General features: G+C 48.6%; 3 protein-coding genes across 3 annotated transcripts; all 3 read right to left on the reverse strand.

Moving 5' to 3' along the window:
* Nucleotides 1-1203: 1203 nt before the first annotated feature.
* LOC121182843 (mucin-5AC-like) lies at nt 1204-8790 on the reverse strand (the record flags this gene model as incomplete). The annotated part of the gene is made up of 4 exons (XM_041039469.1): nt 1204-1833; nt 6001-6957; nt 7387-8049; nt 8275-8790. Coding segments are annotated over 4 exons (2766 nt in total), but the record flags the coding sequence as incomplete, so codon positions are not given.
* A 1860-nt stretch (nt 8791-10650) lies between these two features.
* Nucleotides 10651-13890, reverse strand: LOC121182844 (mucin-5AC-like; the record flags this gene model as incomplete). Its single annotated transcript, XM_041039470.1, has 4 exons — nt 10651-11173; nt 11234-12130; nt 12326-12852; nt 13108-13890. Coding segments are annotated over 4 exons (2730 nt in total), but the record flags the coding sequence as incomplete, so codon positions are not given.
* Nucleotides 13891-16518: 2628 nt separating this feature from the next.
* Nucleotides 16519-21932, reverse strand: LOC121182845 (mucin-5AC-like; the record flags this gene model as incomplete). Its single annotated transcript, XM_041039472.1, has 3 exons — nt 21928-21932; nt 19426-20092; nt 16519-17835 (listed from the first exon to the last, which is right to left on the reverse strand). Coding segments are annotated over exons 1-3 (1989 nt in total), but the record flags the coding sequence as incomplete, so codon positions are not given.
* Between the last annotated feature and the right edge of the window lie 110 nt (nt 21933-22042).

Raw genomic sequence — 22042 nt, forward strand, 5'->3', positions numbered from 1 at the left:
TGAAGTTGGGCCAGTGGTGGTTGTTGGGGCAGCAGTGGTGGTTGTTGATGAAGCAGTAGTTTCAGTTGGAATACTGGTTGTTGAAGTTGGGCCAATGGTGGTTGTTGTCAAGACATCAGTTGTTTTCAATTCAGCTGTCATGGTTTCTGCAACAGTTGTAGTTTGAGTGGTGCTTGCTGTTGAAGAGCTGGCAGTTGTTGATGGGGCAGAAGTTGTTGTTGATTGGGCTCCATTTGTTGATCTATTAAAAGTTGTTGTAGTTGGGCCAGTGGTGGTTGTTGGGGGAGCAGTTGTTGTAGGAATACTTGTAATTGTAGTTTGAGCAGCAGTTGTTGTACTTGGGCTGTTGGTTGTTGGTACAGCAGTCGTGGTTGCATCAGCAGCTTTAATTTGAGCAGTGGTTAGTATTGAAGGAGTGGAAATTGTTGACGTTGGGCCAGCAGTAGTTGTGGTTGTGGTTGGAGTGGTGGTTGCAGTAGCTGAAGTTTGAGCAGTGGTTGTTGAAGTTAGGCCAATGGTGGTTGTTGGGGCAGTAGTGGTGGTTGTTAATGAAGCAGTAGTTGTAGTTGGAACACTGGTTGTTGAAGTTGGGCCAGTGGTGGTTGTTGGGGCAGCAGTGGTGGTTGTTGATGAAGCAGTAGTTGTAGTTGGAATTCTGGTTGTGGAACTCTGGTCAGTGGTGGTTGTTGGGGCAGCAGTGGTGGTTGTTGATGAAGCAGTAGCTGTAGTTGGAACAGTGGTTGTTGAAGTTGGGCCAGTGGTGGTTGTTGGGGCAGCAGTGGTGGTTGTTGATGAAGCAGTACTTGTAGTCGGAACACTGCCTGTTGAAGTTGGCCCAATGGTGGTTGTTGGGGCAGCAGTGGTGGTTGTTGATGAAGCAGTAGCTGTAGTTGGAACAATGGTTGTTGAAGTTGGGCCAGTGGTGGTTGTTGGGGGAGCAGTGGTGGTTGTTGATGAAGCAGTAGTTGTAGTTTGAACACTGGTTGTTGAAGTTGGGCCAATGGTGGTTGTTGTCAAGTCATCAGTTGTTTTCAATACAGCAGTCGTGGTTGCTGCAGCAGTTGTAGTTTGAGTGGTGCTTGTTGTTGAAGGGCTGGCAGTTGTTGATAGGGCTCCAGTTGTTGATGGGATAAAAGTAGTTGTAGTTGGGCCAGTGGTGGTTGTTGAAGTTGGGCCAGTGGTGGTTTCTAGGGCAGCAGTGGTGGTTGTTGATGAAGCAGTAGCTGTAGTTGGAACCATGGTTGTTGAAGTTGGGCCAGTGGTGGTTGTTGGGGAAGCAGTGGTGGTTGTTGATGAAGCAGTAGCTTTAGTTTTAACAGTGGTTGTTGAAGTTGTGCCAGTGGTGGTTGTTGGGGCAGCAGTGGTGGTTGTTGATGAAGCAGTAGTTGTAGTTGGAACACTGCTTGTTGAAGTTGGGCCAATGGTGGTTCCTGGGGCAGCAGTGGTGATTGTTGATGAAGCAGTAGTTGTAGTTGGAATTCTGGTTGTGGAACTCTGGTCAGTGGTGGTTGTTGGGGCAGCAGTGGTGGTTGTTGATGAAGCAGTAGCTGTAGTTGGAACAGTGGTTGTTGAAGTTGGGCCAGTGGTGGTTGTTGGGGCAGCAGTGGTGGTTGTTGATGAAGCAGTACTTGTAGTCGGAACACTGCCTGTTGAAGTTGGCCCAATGGTGGTTGTTGGGGCAGCAGTGGTGGTTGTTGATGAAGCAGTAGGTGTAGTTGGAACAATGGTTGTTGAAGTTGGGCCAGTGGTGGTTGTTGGGGGAGCAGTGGTGGTTGTTGATGAAGCAGTAGTTGTAGTTTGAACACTGGTTGTTGAAGTTGGGCCAATGGTGGTTGTTGTCAAGTCATCAGTTGTTTTCAATACAGCAGTCGTGGTTGCTGCAGCAGTTGTAGTTTGAGTGGTGCTCGCGGTTGAAGAGCTGGCAGTTGATGGAGCAGAAGTTGTTGTTGATTGGGCTCCAGTTGTTGATGGGATAAAAGTTGTTGTAGTTGGGCCAGTGGTGGTTGTTGGGGTAGCAGTTTTTGTAGGGATACTTGGTGTTGTAGTTTGAACAGGAGTTGTTGTACTCGGGTTGCTGGTTGTTGGTACAGCAGTCGTGGTTGCATCAGCAGCTGAAGTTTGAGCAGTGGTTAGTGTTGAAGGAGTGGAAATTGTTGAAGTTGGGCCAGCAGTAGTTGTGGTTGTGGTTGGAGTGGTGGTTGCAGTAGCTGAAGTTTGAGCAGTGGTTGTTGACGTTAGGCCAATGGTGGTTGTTGGGGCAGCAGTGGTGGTTGTTAATGAAGCAGTAGCTGTAGTTGGAACAATGGTTGTTGAAGTTGGGCCAGTGGTGGTTGTTGGGGGAGCAGTGGTGGTTGTTGATGAAGCAGTAGTTGTAGTTTGAACACTGGTTGTTGAAGTTGGGCCAATGGTGGTTGTTGTCAAGTCATCAGTTGTTTTCAATACAGCAGTCGTGGTTGCTGCAGCAGTTGTAGTTTGAGTGGTGCTCGCGGTTGAAGAGCTGGCAGTTGATGGAGCAGAAGTTGTTGTTGATTGGGCTCCAGTTGTTGATGGGATAAAAGTTGTTGTAGTTGGGCCAGTGGTGGTTGTTGGGGCAGCAGTGGTGGTTGTTGATGAAGCAGTAGTTGTAGTTGGAACACTGCTTGTTGAAGTTGGCCCAATGGTGGTTGTTGAGCCAGCAGTGGTGGTTGTTGATGAAGCTGTAGTTGTAGTTGGAACACTGGTTGTTGATGTTGGGCCAGTGGTGGTTTCTAGGGCAGCAGTGGTGGTTGTTGATGAAGCAGTAGCTGTAGTTGGAACCATGGTTGTTGAAGTTGGGCCAGTGGTGGTTGTTGGGGAAGCAGTGGTGGTTGTTGATGAAGCAGTAGTTGTAGTTGGAACTCTGGTTGTGGAACTCTGGTCAGTGGTGGTTGTTGGGGCAGCAGTGGTGGTTGTTGATGAAGCAGTAGCTGTAGTTGGAACAGTGGTTGTTGAAGTTGTGCCAGTGGTGGTTGTTGGGGCAGCAGTGGTGGTTGTTGATGAAGCAGTAGTTGTAGTTGGAACACTGCTTATTGAAGTTGGCCCAATTATGGTTGTTGGGGCAGCAGTGGTGGTTGTTGCTGGAGCAGTAATTGTGGTTGGAGTGGTGGTTGTTGAAGTTGGGCCAATGGTGGTTTCTGGGGCAGCAGTGGTGATTGTTGATGAAGCAGTAGCTGTAGTTGGAACCATGGTTGTTGAAGTTGGGCCAGTGGTGGTTGTTGGGGAAGCAGTGGTGGTTGTTGATGAAGCAGTAGTTGTAGTTGGAACTCTGGTTGTGGAACTCTGGTCAGTGGTGGTTGTTGGGGCAGCAGTGGTGGTTGTTGATGAAGCAGTAGCTGTAGTTGGAACAGTGGTTGTTGAAGTTGGGCCAGTGGTGGTTGTTGGGGCAGCAGTGGTGGTTGTTGATGAAGCAGTAGTTTCAGTTGGAATACTGGTTGTTGAAGTTGGGCCAATGGTGGTTGTTGTCAAGACATCAGTTGTTTTCAATTCAGCTGTCATGGTTTCTGCAACAGTTGTAGTTTGAGTGGTGCTTGCTGTTGAAGAGCTGGCAGTTGTTGATGGGGCAGAAGTTGTTGTTGATTGGGCTCCATTTGTTGATCTATTAAAAGTTGTTGTAGTTGGGCCAGTGGTGGTTGTTGGGGGAGCAGTTGTTGTAGGAATACTTGTAATTGTAGTTTGAGCAGCAGTTGTTGTACTTGGGCTGTTGGTTGTTGGTACAGCAGTCGTGGTTGCATCAGCAGCTTTAATTTGAGCAGTGGTTAGTATTGAAGGAGTGGAAATTGTTGACGTTGGGCCAGCAGTAGTTGTGGTTGTGGTTGGAGTGGTGGTTGCAGTAGCTGAAGTTTGAGCAGTGGTTGTTGAAGTTAGGCCAATGGTGGTTGTTGGGGCAGTAGTGGTGGTTGTTAATGAAGCAGTAGTTGTAGTTGGAACACTGGTTGTTGAAGTTGGGCCAGTGGTGGTTGTTGGGGCAGCAGTGGTGGTTGTTGATGAAACAGTAGTTGTAGTTGGAATTCTGGTTGTGGAACTCTGGTCAGTGGTGGTTGTTGGGGCAGCAGTGGTGGTTGTTGATGAAGCAGTACCTGTAGTTGGAACAGTGGTTGTTGAAGTTGGGCCAGTGGTGGTTGTTGGGGCAGCAGTGGTGGTTGTTGATGAAGCAGTACTTGTAGTCGGAACACTGCCTGTTGAAGTTGGCCCAATGGTGGTTGTTGGGGCAGCAGTGGTGGTTGTTGATGAAGCATTAGCTGTAGTTGGAACAATGGTTGTTGAAGTTGGGCCAGTGGTGGTTGTTGGGGGAGCAGTGGTGGTTGTTGATGAAGCAGTAGTTGTAGTTTGAACACTGGTTGTTGAAGTTGGGCCAATGGTGGTTGTTGTCAAGTCATCAGTTGTTTTCAATACAGCAGTCGTGGTTGCTGCAGCAGTTGTAGTTTGAGTGGTGCTCGCGGTTGAAGAGCTGGCAGTTGATGGAGCAGAAGTTGTTGTTGATTGGGCTCCAGTTGTTGATGGGATAAAAGTTGTTGTAGTTGGGCCAGTGGTGGTTGTTGGGGTAGCAGTTGTTGTAGGGATACTTGGTGTTGTAGTTTGAACAGGAGTTGTTGTACTCGGGTTGCTGGTTGTTGGTACAGCAGTCGTGGTTGCATCAGCAGCTGAAGTTTGAGCAGTGGTTAGTGTTGAAGGAGTGGAAATTGTTGAAGTTGGGCCAGCAGTAGTTGTGGTTGTGGTTGGAGTGGTGGTTGCAGTAGCTGAAGTTTGAGCAGTGGTTGTTGAAGTTAGGCCAATGGTGGTTGTTGGGGCAGCAGTGGTGGTTGTTAATGAAGCAGTAGCTGTAGTTGGAACAATGGTTGTTGAAGTTGGGCCAGTGGTGGTTGTTGGGGGAGCAGTGGTGGTTGTTGATGAAGCAGTAGTTGTAGTTTGAACACTGGTTGTTGAAGTTGGGCCAATGGTGGTTGTTGTCAAGTCATCAGTTGTTTTCAATACAGCAGTCGTGGTTGCTGCAGCAGTTGTAGTTTGAGTGGTGCTCGCGGTTGAAGAGCTGGCAGTTGATGGAGCAGAAGTTGTTGTTGATTGGGCTCCAGTTGTTGATGGGATAAAAGTTGTTGTAGTTGGGCCAGTGGTGGTTGTTGGGGCAGCAGTGGTGGTTGTTGATGAAGCAGTAGTTGTAGTTGGAACACTGCTTGTTGAAGTTGGCCCAATGGTGGTTGTTGAGCCAGCAGTGGTGGTTGTTGATGAAGCTGTAGTTGTAGTTGGAACACTGCTTGTTGATGTTGGGCCAGTGGTGGTTTCTAGGGCAGCAGTGGTGGTTGTTGATGAAGCAGTAGCTGTAGTTGGAACCATGGTTGTTGAAGTTGGGCCAGTGGTGGTTGTTGGGGAAGCAGTGGTGGTTGTTGATGAAGCAGTAGTTGTAGTTGGAACTCTGGTTGTGGAACTCTGGTCAGTGGTGGTTGTTGGGGCAGCAGTGGTGGTTGTTGATGAAGCAGTAGCTGTAGTTGGAACAGTGGTTGTTGAAGTTGGGCCAGTGGTGGTTGTTGGGGCAGCAGTGGTGGTTGTTGATGAAGCAGTACTTGTAGTCGGAACACTGCCTGTTGAAGTTGGCCCAATGGTGGTTGTTGGGGCAGCAGTGGTGGTTGTTGATGAAGCAGTAGCTGTAGTTGGAACAATGGTTGTTGAAGTTGGGCCAGTGGTGGTTGTTGGGGGAGCAGTGGTGGTTGTTGATGAAGCAGTAGTTGTAGTTTGAACACTGGTTGTTGAAGTTGGGCCAATGGTGGTTGTTGTCAAGTCATCAGTTGTTTTCAATACAGCAGTCGTGGTTGCTGCAGCAGTTGTAGTTTGAGTGGTGCTCGCGGTTGAAGAGCTGGCAGTTGATGGAGCAGAAGTTGTTGTTGATTGGGCTCCAGTTGTTGATGGGATAAAAGTTGTTGTAGTTGGGCCAGTGGTGGTTGTTGGGGCAGCAGTGGTGGTTGTTGATGAAGCAGTAGCTGAAGTTTGAGCAGTGGTTGTTGAAGTTAGGCCAGTGTTGGTCGTTGGGGCAGCAGTGGTGGTTGTTGATGAAGCAGTAGTTGTGGTTGGAACAATGGTTGTTGAAGTTGGGCCAGTGGTGGTTGTTGGGGGAGCAGTGGTGGTTGTTGATGAAGCAGTAGTTGTAGTTTGAACACTGGTTGTTGAAGTTGGGCCAATGGTGGTTGTTGTCAAGTCATCAGTTGTTTTCAATACAGCAGTCGTGGTTGCTGCAGCAGTTGTAGTTTGAGTGGTGCTCGCGGTTGAAGAGCTGGCAGTTGTTGATGGAGCAGAAGTTGTTGTTGATTGGGCTCCAGTTGTTGATGGGATAAAAGTTGTTGTAGTTGCGCCAGTGGTGGTTGTTGGGGTAGCAGTTGTTGTAGGGATACTTGGTCTTGTAATTTGGACAGGAGTTGTTGTACTCGGGTTGCTGGTTGCTGGTACAGCAGTCGTGGTTGCATCAGCAGCTGAAGTTTGAGCAGTGGTTAGTGTTGAAGGAGTGGAAATTGTTGACGTTGGGCCAGTGGTGGTTGTTGGGGCAGCAGTGGCGGTGGTTGCTGAAGCAGTAGTTGTGGTTGGAGTGGTGGTTGTTGAAGTTAGGACAGTGGTGGTTTTTGGGGCAGCAGTGGTGGTTGTTGATGAAGCAGTAGCTGTAGATTGAACAGTGGTTGTTGAAGTTGGGCCAGTGGTTGTTGTTGGGGCAGCAGTGGTGGTTGTTGATGAAGCAGTAGTTGTAGTTGGAACTCTGGTTGTGGAACTTGGGTCAGTGGTGGTTGTTGGGGCAGCAGTGGTGGTTGTTGATGAAGCAGTAGCTGTAGTTGGAACACTGCTTGTTGAAGTTGGCCCAATGGTGGTTGTCGGAGCAGCAGTGGTGGTTGTTGCTGAAGCAGTAGCTGTAGTTGGAACAGTGGTGGTTGAAGTTGGGCCAGTGGTGGTTGTTGGGGCAGCAGTGGTGGTTATTGATGAAGCTGTAGTTTCAGTTGGAACACTGGTTGTTGAAGTTGGGCCAATGGTGGTTGTTGTCAAGACATCAGTTGTTTTCAATTCAGCTGTCATGGTTTCTGCAACAGTTGTAGTTTGAGTGGTGCTTGCTGTTGAAGAGCTGGCAGTTGTTGATGGGGCAGAAGTTGTTGTTGATTGGGCTCCATTTGTTGATGGATTAAAAGTCGTTGTAGTTGGGCCAGTGGTGGTTTCTAGGGCAGCAGTGGTGGTTGTTGATGAAGCAGTAGCTGTAGTTGGAACCATGGTTTTTGAAGTTGTGGTTGTGGTTTGAGTGGTGGTTGCAGTAGCTGAAGTTTGAGCAGTGGTTGTGGTAGTGGTGGTTGTTAATGAAGCAGTAGTTGTAGTTGGAACACTGGTTGTTGAAGTTGGGCCAGTGGTGGTTGTTGGGGCAGCAGTGGTGGTTGTTGATGAAGCAGTAGTTGTAGTTGGAATTCTGGTTGTGGAACTCTGGTCAGTGGTGGTTGTTGGGGCAGCAGTGGTGGTTGTTGATGAAGCAGTAGCTGTAGTTGGAACAGTGGTTGTTGAAGTTGGGCCAGTGGTGGTTGTTGGGGCAGCAGTGGTGGTTGTTGATGAAGCAGTACTTGTAGTCGGAACACTGCCTGTTGAAGTTGGCCCAATGGTGGTTGTTGGGGCAGCAGTGGTGGTTGTTGATGAAGCAGTAGCTGTAGTTGGAACAATGGTTGTTGAAGTTGGGCCAGTGGTGGTTGTTGGGGGAGCAGTGGTGGTTGTTGATGAAGCAGTAGTTGTAGTTTGAACACTGGTTGTTGAAGTTGGGCCAATGGTGGTTGTTGTCAAGTCAGCAGTTGTTTTCAATACAGCAGTCGTGGTTGCTGCAGCAGTTGTAGTTTGAGTGGTGCTCGCGGTTGAAGAGCTGGCAGTTGATGGAGCAGAAGTTGTTGTTGATTGGGCTCCAGTTGTTGATGGGATAAAAGTTGTTGTAGTTGGGCCAGTGGTGGTTGTTGGGGTAGCAGTTGTTGTAGGGATAGTTGGTGTTGTAGTTTTAACAGGAGTTGTTGTACTCGGGTTGCTGGTTGTTGGTACAGCAGTCGTGGTTGCATCAGCAGCTGAAGTTTGAGCAGTGGTTAGTGTTGAAGGAGTGGAAATTGTTGACGTTGGGCCAGCAGTAGTTGTGGTTGTGGTTGGAGTGGTGGTTGCAGTAGCTGAAGTTTGAGCAGTGGTTGTTGAAGTTAGGCCAATGGTGGTTGTTGGGGCAGTAGTGGTGGTTGTTAATGAAGCAGTAGCTGTAGTTGGAACAATGGTTGTTGAAGTTGGGCCAGTGGTGGTTGTTGGGGGAGCAGTGGTGGTTGTTGATGAAGCAGTAGTTGTAGTTTGAACACTGGTTGTTGAAGTTGGGCCAATGGTGGTTGTTGTCAAGTCATCAGTTGTTTTCAATACAGCAGTCGTGGTTGCTGCAGCAGTTGTAGTTTGAGTGGTGCTCGCGGTTGAAGAGCTGGCAGTTGATGGAGCAGAAGTTGTTGTTGATTGGGCTCCAGTTGTTGATGGGATAAAAGTTGTTGTAGTTGGGCCAGTGGTGGTTGTTGGGGCAGCAGTGGTGGTTGTTGATGAAGCAGTAGTTGTAGTTGGAACACTGCTTGTTGAAGTTGGCCCAATGGTGGTTGTTGAGCCAGCAGTGGTGGTTGTTGATGAAGCTGTAGTTGTAGTTGGAACACTGGTTGTTGATGTTGGGCCAGTGGTGGTTTTTGGGGCAGCAGTGGTGGTTGTTGATGAAGCAGTAGTTGTAGTTTGAACACTGGAGCTTGAAGTTGGGCCAGTGGTGGATGTTGTCAAGTCAGCAGTTGTTTTCAATACAGCAGTTGTGGTTGCTGCAGCAGTTGTAGTTTGAGTGGTGCTTGTTGTTGAAGGGCTGGCAGTTGTTGATAGGGCTCCAGTTGTTGATGGGATAAAATTAGTTGTAGTTGGGCCAGTGGTGGTTGTTGAAGTTGGGCCAGTGGTGGTTTCTAGGGCAGCAGTGGTGGTTGTTGATGAAGCAGTAGCTGTAGTTGGAACCATGGTTGTTGAAGTTGGGCCAGTGGTGGTTGTTGGGGAAGCAGTGGTGGTTGTTGATGAAGCAGTAGTTGTAGTTGGAACTCTGGTTGTGGAACTCTGGTCAGTGGTGGTTGTTGGGGCAGCAGTGGTGGTTGTTGATGAAGCAGTAGCTGTAGTTGGAACAGTGGTTGTTGAAGTTGTGCCAGTGGTGGTTGTTGGGGCAGCAGTGGTGGTTGTTGATGAAGCAGTAGTTGTAGTTGGAACACTGGTTGTTGAAGTTGGGCCAGTGGTGGTTGTTGGGGCAGCAGTGGTGGTTGTTGATGAAGCAGTAGCTGTAGTTGGAACACTGCTTGTTGAAGTTGGCCCAATGGTGGTTGTTGGGGCAGCAGTGGTGGTTGTTGCTGGAGCAGTAATTGTGGTTGGAGTAGTGGTTGTTGAAGTTGGGCCAATGGTGGTTTCTGGGGCAGCAGTGGTGATTGTTGATGAAGCAGTAGCTGTAGTTGGAACCATGGTTGTTGAAGTTGGGCCAGTGGTGGTTGTTGGGGCAGCAGTGGTGGTTGTTGATGAAGCAGTAGTTTCAGTTGGAACACTGGTTGTTGAAGTTGGGCCAATGGTGGTTGTTGTCAAGACATCAGTTGTTTTCAATTCAGCTGTCATGGTTTCTGCAACAGTTGTAGTTTGAGTGGTGCTTGCTGTTGAAGAGCTGGCAGTTGTTGATGGGGCAGAAGTTGTTGTTGATTGGGCTCCATTTGTTGATGGATTAAAAGTTGTTGTAGTTGGGCCAGTGGTGGTTGTTGGGGGAGCAGTTGTTGTAGGAATACTTGTAATTGTAGTTTGAGCAGTAGTTGTTGTACTTGGGCTGCTGGTTGTTGGTACAGCATTCGTGGTTGCATCAGCAGCTTTAATTTGAGCAGTGGTTAGTATTGAAGGAGTGGAAATTGTTGACGTTGGGCCAGCAGTAGTTGTGGTTGTGGTTGGAGTGGTGGTTGCAGTAGCTGAAGTTTGAGCAGTGGTTGTTGAAGTTAGGCCAATGGTGGTTGTTGGGGCAGTAGTGGTGGTTGTTAATGAAGCAGTAGTTGTAGTTGGAACACTGGTTGTTGAAGTTGGGCCAGTGGTGGTTGTTGGGGCAGCAGTGGTGGTTGTTGATGAAACAGTAGTTGTAGTTGGAATTCTGGTTGTGGAACTCTGGTCAGTGGTGGTTGTTGGGGCAGCAGTGGTGGTTGTTGATGAAGCAGTACCTGTAGTTGGAACAGTGGTTGTTGAAGTTGGGCCAGTGGTGGTTGTTGGGGCAGCAGTGGTGGTTGTTGATGAAGCAGTACTTGTAGTCGGAACACTGCCTGTTGAAGTTGGCCCAATGGTGGTTGTTGGGGCAGCAGTGGTGGTTGTTGATGAAGCATTAGCTGTAGTTGGAACAATGGTTGTTGAAGTTGGGCCAGTGGTGGTTGTTGGGGGAGCAGTGGTGGTTGTTGATGAAGCAGTAGTTGTAGTTTGAACACTGGTTGTTGAAGTTGGGCCAATGGTGGTTGTTGTCAAGTCATCAGTTGTTTTCAATACAGCAGTCGTGGTTGCTGCAGCAGTTGTAGTTTGAGTGGTGCTCGCGGTTGAAGAGCTGGCAGTTGATGGAGCAGAAGTTGTTGTTGATTGGGCTCCAGTTGTTGATGGGATAAAAGTTGTTGTAGTTGGGCCAGTGGTGGTTGTTGGGGTAGCAGTTGTTGTAGGGATACTTGGTGTTGTAGTTTGAACAGGAGTTGTTGTACTCGGGTTGCTGGTTGTTGGTACAGCAGTCGTGGTTGCATCAGCAGCTGAAGTTTGAGCAGTGGTTAGTGTTGAAGGAGTGGAAATTGTTGAAGTTGGGCCAGCAGTAGTTGTGGTTGTGGTTGGAGTGGTGGTTGCAGTAGCTGAAGTTTGAGCAGTGGTTGTTGAAGTTAGGCCAATGGTGGTTGTTGGGGCAGCAGTGGTGGTTGTTAATGAAGCAGTAGCTGTAGTTGGAACAATGGTTGTTGAAGTTGGGCCAGTGGTGGTTGTTGGGGGAGCAGTGGTGGTTGTTGATGAAGCAGTAGTTGTAGTTTGAACACTGGTTGTTGAAGTTGGGCCAATGGTGGTTGTTGTCAAGTCATCAGTTGTTTTCAATACAGCAGTCGTGGTTGCTGCAGCAGTTGTAGTTTGAGTGGTGCTCGCGGTTGAAGAGCTGGCAGTTGATGGAGCAGAAGTTGTTGTTGATTGGGCTCCAGTTGTTGATGGGATAAAAGTTGTTGTAGTTGGGCCAGTGGTGGTTGTTGGGGCAGCAGTGGTGGTTGTTGATGAAGCAGTAGTTGTAGTTGGAACACTGCTTGTTGAAGTTGGCCCAATGGTGGTTGTTGAGCCAGCAGTGGTGGTTGTTGATGAAGCTGTAGTTGTAGTTGGAACACTGGTTGTTGATGTTGGGCCAGTGGTGGTTTCTAGGGCAGCAGTGGTGGTTGTTGATGAAGCAGTAGCTGTAGTTGGAACCATGGTTGTTGAAGTTGGGCCAGTGGTGGTTGTTGGGGAAGCAGTGGTGGTTGTTGATGAAGCAGTAGTTGTAGTTGGAACTCTGGTTGTGGAACTCTGGTCAGTGGTGGTTGTTGGGGCAGCAGTGGTGGTTGTTGATGAAGCAGTAGCTGTAGTTGGAACAGTGGTTGTTGAAGTTGTGCCAGTGGTGGTTGTTGGGGCAGCAGTGGTGGTTGTTGATGAAGCAGTAGTTGTAGTTGGAACACTGCTTATTGAAGTTGGCCCAATTATGGTTGTTGGGGCAGCAGTGGTGGTTGTTGCTGGAGCAGTAATTGTGGTTGGAGTGGTGGTTGTTGAAGTTGGGCCAATGGTGGTTTCTGGGGCAGCAGTGGTGATTGTTGATGAAGCAGTAGCTGTAGTTGGAACCATGGTTGTTGAAGTTGGGCCAGTGGTGGTTGTTGGGGAAGCAGTGGTGGTTGTTGATGAAGCAGTAGTTGTAGTTGGAACTCTGGTTGTGGAACTCTGGTCAGTGGTGGTTGTTGGGGCAGCAGTGGTGGTTGTTGATGAAGCAGTAGCTGTAGTTGGAACAGTGGTTGTTGAAGTTGGGCCAGTGGTGGTTGTTGGGGCAGCAGTGGTGGTTGTTGATGAAGCAGTAGTTTCAGTTGGAATACTGGTTGTTGAAGTTGGGCCAATGGTGGTTGTTGTCAAGACATCAGTTGTTTTCAATTCAGCTGTCATGGTTTCTGCAACAGTTGTAGTTTGAGTGGTGCTTGCTGTTGAAGAGCTGGCAGTTGTTGATGGGGCAGAAGTTGTTGTTGATTGGGCTCCATTTGTTGATCTATTAAAAGTTGTTGTAGTTGGGCCAGTGGTGGTTGTTGGGGGAGCAGTTGTTGTAGGAATACTTGTAATTGTAGTTTGAGCAGCAGTTGTTGTACTTGGGCTGTTGGTTGTTGGTACAGCAGTCGTGGTTGCATCAGCAGCTTTAATTTGAGCAGTGGTTAGTATTGAAGGAGTGGAAATTGTTGACGTTGGGCCAGCAGTAGTTGTGGTTGTGGTTGGAGTGGTGGTTGCAGTAGCTGAAGTTTGAGCAGTGGTTGTTGAAGTTAGGCCAATGGTGGTTGTTGGGGCAGTAGTGGTGGTTGTTAATGAAGCAGTAGTTGTAGTTGGAACACTGGTTGTTGAAGTTGGGCCAGTGGTGGTTGTTGGGGCAGCAGTGGTGGTTGTTGATGAAGCAGTAGTTGTAGTTGGAATTCTGGTTGTGGAACTCTGGTCAGTGGTGGTTGTTGGGGCAGCAGTGGTGGTTGTTGATGAAGCAGTAGCTGTAGTTGGAACAGTGGTTGTTGAAGTTGGGCCAGTGGTGGTTGTTGGGGCAGCAGTGGTGGTTGTTGATGAAGCAGTACTTGTAGTCGGAACACTGCCTGTTGAAGTTGGCCCAATGGTGGTTGTTGGGGCAGCAGTGGTGGTTGTTGATGAAGCAGTAGCTGTAGTTGGAACAATGGTTGTTGAAGTTGGGCCAGTGGTGGTTGTTGGGGGAGCAGTGGTGGTTGTTGATGAAGCAGTAGTTGTAGTTTGAACACTGGTTGTTGAAGTTGGGCCAATGGTGGTTGTTGTCAAGTCATCAGTTGTTTTCAATACAGCAGTCGTGGTTGCTGCAGCAGTTGTAGTTTGAGTGGTGCTTGTTGTTGAAGGGCTGGCAGTTGTTGATAGGGCTCCAGTTGTTGATGGGATAAAAGTAGTTGTAGTTGGGCCAGTGGTGGTTGTTGAAGTTGGGCCAGTGGTGGTTTCTAGGGCAGCAGTGGTGGTTGTTGATGAAGCAGTAGCTGTAGTTGGAACCATGGTTGTTGAAGTTGGGCCAGTGGTGGTTGTTGGGGAAGCAGTGGTGGTTGTTGATGAAGCAGTAGCTTTAGTTTTAACAGTGGTTGTTGAAGTTGTGCCAGTGGTGGTTGTTGGGGCAGCAGTGGTGGTTGTTGATGAAGCAGTAGTTGTAGTTGGAACACTGCTTGTTGAAGTTGGGCCAATGGTGGTTCCTGGGGCAGCAGTGGTGATTGTTGATGAAGCAGTAGTTGTAGTTGGAATTCTGGTTGTGGAACTCTGGTCAGTGGTGGTTGTTGGGGCAGCAGTGGTGGTTGTTGATGAAGCAGTAGCTGTAGTTGGAACAGTGGTTGTTGAAGTTGGGCCAGTGGTGGTTGTTGGGGCAGCAGTGGTGGTTGTTGATGAAGCAGTACTTGTAGTCGGAACACTGCCTGTTGAAGTTGGCCCAATGGTGGTTGTTGGGGCAGCAGTGGTGGTTGTTGATGAAGCAGTAGGTGTAGTTGGAACAATGGTTGTTGAAGTTGGGCCAGTGGTGGTTGTTGGGGGAGCAGTGGTGGTTGTTGATGAAGCAGTAGTTGTAGTTTGAACACTGGTTGTTGAAGTTGGGCCAATGGTGGTTGTTGTCAAGTCATCAGTTGTTTTCAATACAGCAGTCGTGGTTGCTGCAGCAGTTGTAGTTTGAGTGGTGCTCGCGGTTGAAGAGCTGGCAGTTGATGGAGCAGAAGTTGTTGTTGATTGGGCTCCAGTTGTTGATGGGATAAAAGTTGTTGTAGTTGGGCCAGTGGTGGTTGTTGGGGCAGCAGTGGTGGTTGTTGATGAAGCAGTAGCTGAAGTTTGAGCAGTGGTTGTTGAAGTTAGGCCAGTGTTGGTCGTTGGGGCAGCAGTGGTGGTTGTTGATGAAGCAGTAGTTGTGGTTGGAACAATGGTTGTTGAAGTTGGGCCAGTGGTGGTTGTTGGGGGAGCAGTGGTGGTTGTTGATGAAGCAGTAGTTGTAGTTTGAACACTGGTTGTTGAAGTTGGGCCAATGGTGGTTGTTGTCAAGTCATCAGTTGTTTTCAATACAGCAGTCGTGGTTGCTGCAGCAGTTGTAGTTTGAGTGGTGCTCGCGGTTGAAGAGCTGGCAGTTGTTGATGGAGCAGAAGTTGTTGTTGATTGGGCTCCAGTTGTTGATGGGATAAAAGTTGTTGTAGTTGCGCCAGTGGTGGTTGTTGGGGTAGCAGTTGTTGTAGGGATACTTGGTCTTGTAATTTGGACAGGAGTTGTTGTACTCGGGTTGCTGGTTGCTGGTACAGCAGTCGTGGTTGCATCAGCAGCTGAAGTTTGAGCAGTGGTTAGTGTTGAAGGAGTGGAAATTGTTGACGTTGGGCCAGTGGTGGTTGTTGGGGCAGCAGTGGCGGTGGTTGCTGAAGCAGTAGTTGTGGTTGGAGTGGTGGTTGTTCCAATGGTGGTTGTTGAGCCAGCAGTGGTGGTTGTTGATGAAGCTGTAGTTGTAGTTGGAACACTGGTTGTTGATGTTGGGCCAGTGGTGGTTTCTAGGGCAGCAGTGGTGGTTGTTGATGAAGCAGTAGCTGTAGTTGGAACCATGGTTGTTGAAGTTGGGCCAGTGGTGGTTGTTGGGGAAGCAGTGGTGGTTGTTGATGAAGCAGTAGTTGTAGTTGGAACTCTGGTTGTGGAACTCTGGTCAGTGGTGGTTGTTGGGGCAGCAGTGGTGGTTGTTGATGAAGCAGTAGCTGTAGTTGGAACAGTGGTTGTTGAAGTTGTGCCAGTGGTGGTTGTTGGGGCAGCAGTGGTGGTTGTTGATGAAGCAGTAGTTGTAGTTGGAACACTGCTTATTGAAGTTGGCCCAATTATGGTTGTTGGGGCAGCAGTGGTGGTTGTTGCTGGAGCAGTAATTGTGGTTGGAGTGGTGGTTGTTGAAGTTGGGCCAATGGTGGTTTCTGGGGCAGCAGTGGTGATTGTTGATGAAGCAGTAGCTGTAGTTGGAACCATGGTTGTTGAAGTTGGGCCAGTGGTGGTTGTTGGGGAAGCAGTGGTGGTTGTTGATGAAGCAGTAGTTGTAGTTGGAACTCTGGTTGTGGAACTCTGGTCAGTGGTGGTTGTTGGGGCAGCAGTGGTGGTTGTTGATGAAGCAGTAGCTGTAGTTGGAACAGTGGTTGTTGAAGTTGGGCCAGTGGTGGTTGTTGGGGCAGCAGTGGTGGTTGTTGATGAAGCAGTAGTTTCAGTTGGAATACTGGTTGTTGAAGTTGGGCCAATGGTGGTTGTTGTCAAGACATCAGTTGTTTTCAATTCAGCTGTCATGGTTTCTGCAACAGTTGTAGTTTGAGTGGTGCTTGCTGTTGAAGAGCTGGCAGTTGTTGATGGGGCAGAAGTTGTTGTTGATTGGGCTCCATTTGTTGATCTATTAAAAGTTGTTGTAGTTGGGCCAGTGGTGGTTGTTGGGGGAGCAGTTGTTGTAGGAATACTTGTAATTGTAGTTTGAGCAGCAGTTGTTGTACTTGGGCTGTTGGTTGTTGGTACAGCAGTCGTGGTTGCATCAGCAGCTTTAATTTGAGCAGTGGTTAGTATTGAAGGAGTGGAAATTGTTGACGTTGGGCCAGCAGTAGTTGTGGTTGTGGTTGGAGTGGTGGTTGCAGTAGCTGAAGTTTGAGCAGTGGTTGTTGAAGTTAGGCCAATGGTGGTTGTTGGGGCAGTAGTGGTGGTTGTTAATGAAGCAGTAGTTGTAGTTGGAACACTGGTTGTTGAAGTTGGGCCAGTGGTGGTTGTTGGGGCAGCAGTGGTGGTTGTTGATGAAACAGTAGTTGTAGTTGGAATTCTGGTTGTGGAACTCTGGTCAGTGGTGGTTGTTGGGGCAGCAGTGGTGGTTGTTGATGAAGCAGTACCTGTAGTTGGAACAGTGGTTGTTGAAGTTGGGCCAGTGGTGGTTGTTGGGGCAGCAGTGGTGGTTGTTGATGAAGCAGTACTTGTAGTCGGAACACTGCCTGTTGAAGTTGGCCCAATGGTGGTTGTTGGGGCAGCAGTGGTGGTTGTTGATGAAGCATTAGCTGTAGTTGGAACAATGGTTGTTGAAGTTGGGCCAGTGGTGGTTGTTGGGGGAGCAGTGGTGGTTGTTGATGAAGCAGTAGTTGTAGTTTGAACACTGGTTGTTGAAGTTGGGCCAATGGTGGTTGTTGTCAAGTCATCAGTTGTTTTCAATACAGCAGTCGTGGTTGCTGCAGCAGTTGTAGTTTGAGTGGTGCTCGCGGTTGAAGAGCTGGCAGTTGATGGAGCAGAAGTTGTTGTTGATTGGGCTCCAGTTGTTGATGGGATAAAAGTTGTTGTAGTTGGGCCAGTGGTGGTTGTTGGGGTAGCAGTTGTTGTAGGGATACTTGGTGTTGTAGTTTGAACAGGAGTTGTTGTACTCGGGTTGCTGGTTGTTGGTACAGCAGTCGTGGTTGCATCAGCAGCTGAAGTTTGAGCAGTGGTTAGTGTTGAAGGAGTGGAAATTGTTGAAGTTGGGCCAGCAGTAGTTGTGGTTGTGGTTGGAGTGGTGGTTGCAGTAGCTGAAGTTTGAGCAGTGGTTGTTGAAGTTAGGCCAATGGTGGTTGTTGGGGCAGCAGTGGTGGTTGTTAATGAAGCAGTAGCTGTAGTTGGAACAATGGTTGTTGAAGTTGGGCCAGTGGTGGTTGTTGGGGGAGCAGTGGTGGTTGTTGATGAAGCAGTAGTTGTAGTTTGAACACTGGTTGTTGAAGTTGGGCCAATGGTGGTTGTTGTCAAGTCATCAGTTGTTTTCAATACAGCAGTCGTGGTTGCTGCAGCAGTTGTAGTTTGAGTGGTGCTCGCGGTTGAAGAGCTGGCAGTTGATGGAGCAGAAGTTGTTGTTGATTGGGCTCCAGTTGTTGATGGGATAAAAGTTGTTGTAGTTGGGCCAGTGGTGGTTGTTGGGGCAGCAGTGGTGGTTGTTGATGAAGCAGTAGTTGTAGTTGGAACACTGCTTGTTGAAGTTGGCCCAATGGTGGTTGTTGAGCCAGCAGTGGTGGTTGTTGATGAAGCTGTAGTTGTAGTTGGAACACTGCTTGTTGATGTTGGGCCAGTGGTGGTTTCTAGGGCAGCAGTGGTGGTTGTTGATGAAGCAGTAGCTGTAGTTGGAACCATGGTTGTTGAAGTTGGGCCAGTGGTGGTTGTTGGGGAAGCAGTGGTGGTTGTTGATGAAGCAGTAGTTGTAGTTGGAACTCTGGTTGTGGAACTCTGGTCAGTGGTGGTTGTTGGGGCAGCAGTGGTGGTTGTTGATGAAGCAGTAGCTGTAGTTGGAACAGTGGTTGTTGAAGTTGGGCCAGTGGTGGTTGTTGGGGCAGCAGTGGTGGTTGTTGATGAAGCAGTACTTGTAGTCGGAACACTGCCTGTTGAAGTTGGCCCAATGGTGGTTGTTGGGGCAGCAGTGGTGGTTGTTGATGAAGCAGTAGCTGTAGTTGGAACAATGGTTGTTGAAGTTGGGCCAGTGGTGGTTGTTGGGGGAGCAGTGGTGGTTGTTGATGAAGCAGTAGTTGTAGTTTGAACACTGGTTGTTGAAGTTGGGCCAATGGTGGTTGTTGTCAAGTCATCAGTTGTTTTCAATACAGCAGTCGTGGTTGCTGCAGCAGTTGTAGTTTGAGTGGTGCTCGCGGTTGAAGAGCTGGCAGTTGATGGAGCAGAAGTTGTTGTTGATTGGGCTCCAGTTGTTGATGGGATAAAAGTTGTTGTAGTTGGGCCAGTGGTGGTTGTTGGGGCAGCAGTGGTGGTTGTTGATGAAGCAGTAGCTGAAGTTTGAGCAGTGGTTGTTGAAGTTAGGCCAGTGTTGGTCGTTGGGGCAGCAGTGGTGGTTGTTGATGAAGCAGTAGTTGTGGTTGGAACAATGGTTGTTGAAGTTGGGCCAGTGGTGGTTGTTGGGGGAGCAGTGGTGGTTGTTGATGAAGCAGTAGTTGTAGTTTGAACACTGGTTGTTGAAGTTGGGCCAATGGTGGTTGTTGTCAAGTCATCAGTTGTTTTCAATACAGCAGTCGTGGTTGCTGCAGCAGTTGTAGTTTGAGTGGTGCTCGCGGTTGAAGAGCTGGCAGTTGTTGATGGAGCAGAAGTTGTTGTTGATTGGGCTCCAGTTGTTGATGGGATAAAAGTTGTTGTAGTTGCGCCAGTGGTGGTTGTTGGGGTAGCAGTTGTTGTAGGGATACTTGGTCTTGTAATTTGGACAGGAGTTGTTGTACTCGGGTTGCTGGTTGCTGGTACAGCAGTCGTGGTTGCATCAGCAGCTGAAGTTTGAGCAGTGGTTAGTGTTGAAGGAGTGGAAATTGTTGACGTTGGGCCAGTGGTGGTTGTTGGGGCAGCAGTGGCGGTGGTTGCTGAAGCAGTAGTTGTGGTTGGAGTGGTGGTTGTTGAAGTTAGGACAGTGGTGGTTTTTGGGGCAGCAGTGGTGGTTGTTGATGAAGCAGTAGCTGTAGATTGAACAGTGGTTGTTGAAGTTGGGCCAGTGGTTGTTGTTGGGGCAGCAGTGGTGGTTGTTGATGAAGCAGTAGTTGTAGTTGGAACTCTGGTTGTGGAACTTGGGTCAGTGGTGGTTGTTGGGGCAGCAGTGGTGGTTGTTGATGAAGCAGTAGCTGTAGTTGGAACACTGCTTGTTGAAGTTGGCCCAATGGTGGTTGTCGGAGCAGCAGTGGTGGTTGTTGCTGAAGCAGTAGCTGTAGTTGGAACAGTGGTGGTTGAAGTTGGGCCAGTGGTGGTTGTTGGGGCAGCAGTGGTGGTTATTGATGAAGCTGTAGTTTCAGTTGGAACACTGGTTGTTGAAGTTGGGCCAATGGTGGTTGTTGTCAAGACATCAGTTGTTTTCAATTCAGCTGTCATGGTTTCTGCAACAGTTGTAGTTTGAGTGGTGCTTGCTGTTGAAGAGCTGGCAGTTGTTGATGGGGCAGAAGTTGTTGTTGATTGGGCTCCATTTGTTGATGGATTAAAAGTCGTTGTAGTTGGGCCAGTGGTGGTTTCTAGGGCAGCAGTGGTGGTTGTTGATGAAGCAGTAGCTGTAGTTGGAACCATGGTTTTTGAAGTTGTGGTTGTGGTTTGAGTGGTGGTTGCAGTAGCTGAAGTTTGAGCAGTGGTTGTGGTAGTGGTGGTTGTTAATGAAGCAGTAGTTGTAGTTGGAACACTGGTTGTTGAAGTTGGGCCAGTGGTGGTTGTTGGGGCAGCAGTGGTGGTTGTTGATGAAGCAGTAGTTGTAGTTGGAATTCTGGTTGTGGAACTCTGGTCAGTGGTGGTTGTTGGGGCAGCAGTGGTGGTTGTTGATGAAGCAGTAGCTGTAGTTGGAACAGTGGTTGTTGAAGTTGGGCCAGTGGTGGTTGTTGGGGCAGCAGTGGTGGTTGTTGATGAAGCAGTACTTGTAGTCGGAACACTGCCTGTTGAAGTTGGCCCAATGGTGGTTGTTGGGGCAGCAGTGGTGGTTGTTGATGAAGCAGTAGCTGTAGTTGGAACAATGGTTGTTGAAGTTGGGCCAGTGGTGGTTGTTGGGGGAGCAGTGGTGGTTGTTGATGAAGCAGTAGTTGTAGTTTGAACACTGGTTGTTGAAGTTGGGCCAATGGTGGTTGTTGTCAAGTCAGCAGTTGTTTTCAATACAGCAGTCGTGGTTGCTGCAGCAGTTGTAGTTTGAGTGGTGCTCGCGGTTGAAGAGCTGGCAGTTGATGGAGCAGAAGTTGTTGTTGATTGGGCTCCAGTTGTTGATGGGATAAAAGTTGTTGTAGTTGGGCCAGTGGTGGTTGTTGGGGTAGCAGTTGTTGTAGGGATAGTTGGTGTTGTAGTTTTAACAGGAGTTGTTGTACTCGGGTTGCTGGTTGTTGGTACAGCAGTCGTGGTTGCATCAGCAGCTGAAGTTTGAGCAGTGGTTAGTGTTGAAGGAGTGGAAATTGTTGACGTTGGGCCAGCAGTAGTTGTGGTTGTGGTTGGAGTGGTGGTTGCAGTAGCTGAAGTTTGAGCAGTGGTTGTTGAAGTTAGGCCAATGGTGGTTGTTGGGGCAGTAGTGGTGGTTGTTAATGAAGCAGTAGCTGTAGTTGGAACAATGGTTGTTGAAGTTGGGCCAGTGGTGGTTGTTGGGGGAGCAGTGGTGGTTGTTGATGAAGCAGTAGTTGTAGTTTGAACACTGGTTGTTGAAGTTGGGCCAATGGTGGTTGTTGTCAAGTCATCAGTTGTTTTCAATACAGCAGTCGTGGTTGCTGCAGCAGTTGTAGTTTGAGTGGTGCTCGCGGTTGAAGAGCTGGCAGTTGATGGAGCAGAAGTTGTTGTTGATTGGGCTCCAGTTGTTGATGGGATAAAAGTTGTTGTAGTTGGGCCAGTGGTGGTTGTTGGGGCAGCAGTGGTGGTTGTTGATGAAGCAGTAGTTGTAGTTGGAACACTGCTTGTTGAAGTTGGCCCAATGGTGGTTGTTGAGCCAGCAGTGGTGGTTGTTGATGAAGCTGTAGTTGTAGTTGGAACACTGGTTGTTGATGTTGGGCCAGTGGTGGTTTTTGGGGCAGCAGTGGTGGTTGTTGATGAAGCAGTAGTTGTAGTTTGAACACTGGAGCTTGAAGTTGGGCCAGTGGTGGATGTTGTCAAGTCAGCAGTTGTTTTCAATACAGCAGTTGTGGTTGCTGCAGCAGTTGTAGTTTGAGTGGTGCTTGTTGTTGAAGGGCTGGCAGTTGTTGATAGGGCTCCAGTTGTTGATGGGATAAAATTAGTTGTAGTTGGGCCAGTGGTGGTTGTTGAAGTTGGGCCAGTGGTGGTTTCTAGGGCAGCAGTGGTGGTTGTTGATGAAGCAGTAGCTGTAGTTGGAACCATGGTTGTTGAAGTTGGGCCAGTGGTGGTTGTTGGGGAAGCAGTGGTGGTTGTTGATGAAGCAGTAGTTGTAGTTGGAACTCTGGTTGTGGAACTCTGGTCAGTGGTGGTTGTTGGGGCAGCAGTGGTGGTTGTTGATGAAGCAGTAGCTGTAGTTGGAACAGTGGTTGTTGAAGTTGTGCCAGTGGTGGTTGTTGGGGCAGCAGTGGTGGTTGTTGATGAAGCAGTAGTTGTAGTTGGAACACTGGTTGTTGAAGTTGGGCCAGTGGTGGTTGTTGGGGCAGCAGTGGTGGTTGTTGATGAAGCAGTAGCTGTAGTTGGAACACTGCTTGTTGAAGTTGGCCCAATGGTGGTTGTTGGGGCAGCAGTGGTGGTTGTTGCTGGAGCAGTAATTGTGGTTGGAGTAGTGGTTGTTGAAGTTGGGCCAATGGTGGTTTCTGGGGCAGCAGTGGTGATTGTTGATGAAGCAGTAGCTGTAGTTGGAACCATGGTTGTTGAAGTTGGGCCAGTGGTGGTTGTTGGGGCAGCAGTGGTGGTTGTTGATGAAGCAGTAGTTTCAGTTGGAACACTGGTTGTTGAAGTTGGGCCAATGGTGGTTGTTGTCAAGACATCAGTTGTTTTCAATTCAGCTGTCATGGTTTCTGCAACAGTTGTAGTTTGAGTGGTGCTTGCTGTTGAAGAGCTGGCAGTTGTTGATGGGGCAGAAGTTGTTGTTGATTGGGCTCCATTTGTTGATGGATTAAAAGTTGTTGTAGTTGGGCCAGTGGTGGTTGTTGGGGGAGCAGTTGTTGTAGGAATACTTGTAATTGTAGTTTGAGCAGTAGTTGTTGTACTTGGGCTGCTGGTTGTTGGTACAGCATTCGTGGTTGCATCAGCAGCTTTAATTTGAGCAGTGGTTAGTATTGAAGGAGTGGAAATTGTTGACGTTGGGCCAGCAGTAGTTGTGGTTGTGGTTGGAGTGGTGGTTGCA

Source organism: Toxotes jaculatrix, chromosome 6, assembly GCF_017976425.1.
Source record: "Toxotes jaculatrix isolate fToxJac2 chromosome 6, fToxJac2.pri, whole genome shotgun sequence".
Lineage (NCBI taxonomy): Eukaryota > Metazoa > Chordata > Actinopteri > Toxotidae > Toxotes > Toxotes jaculatrix.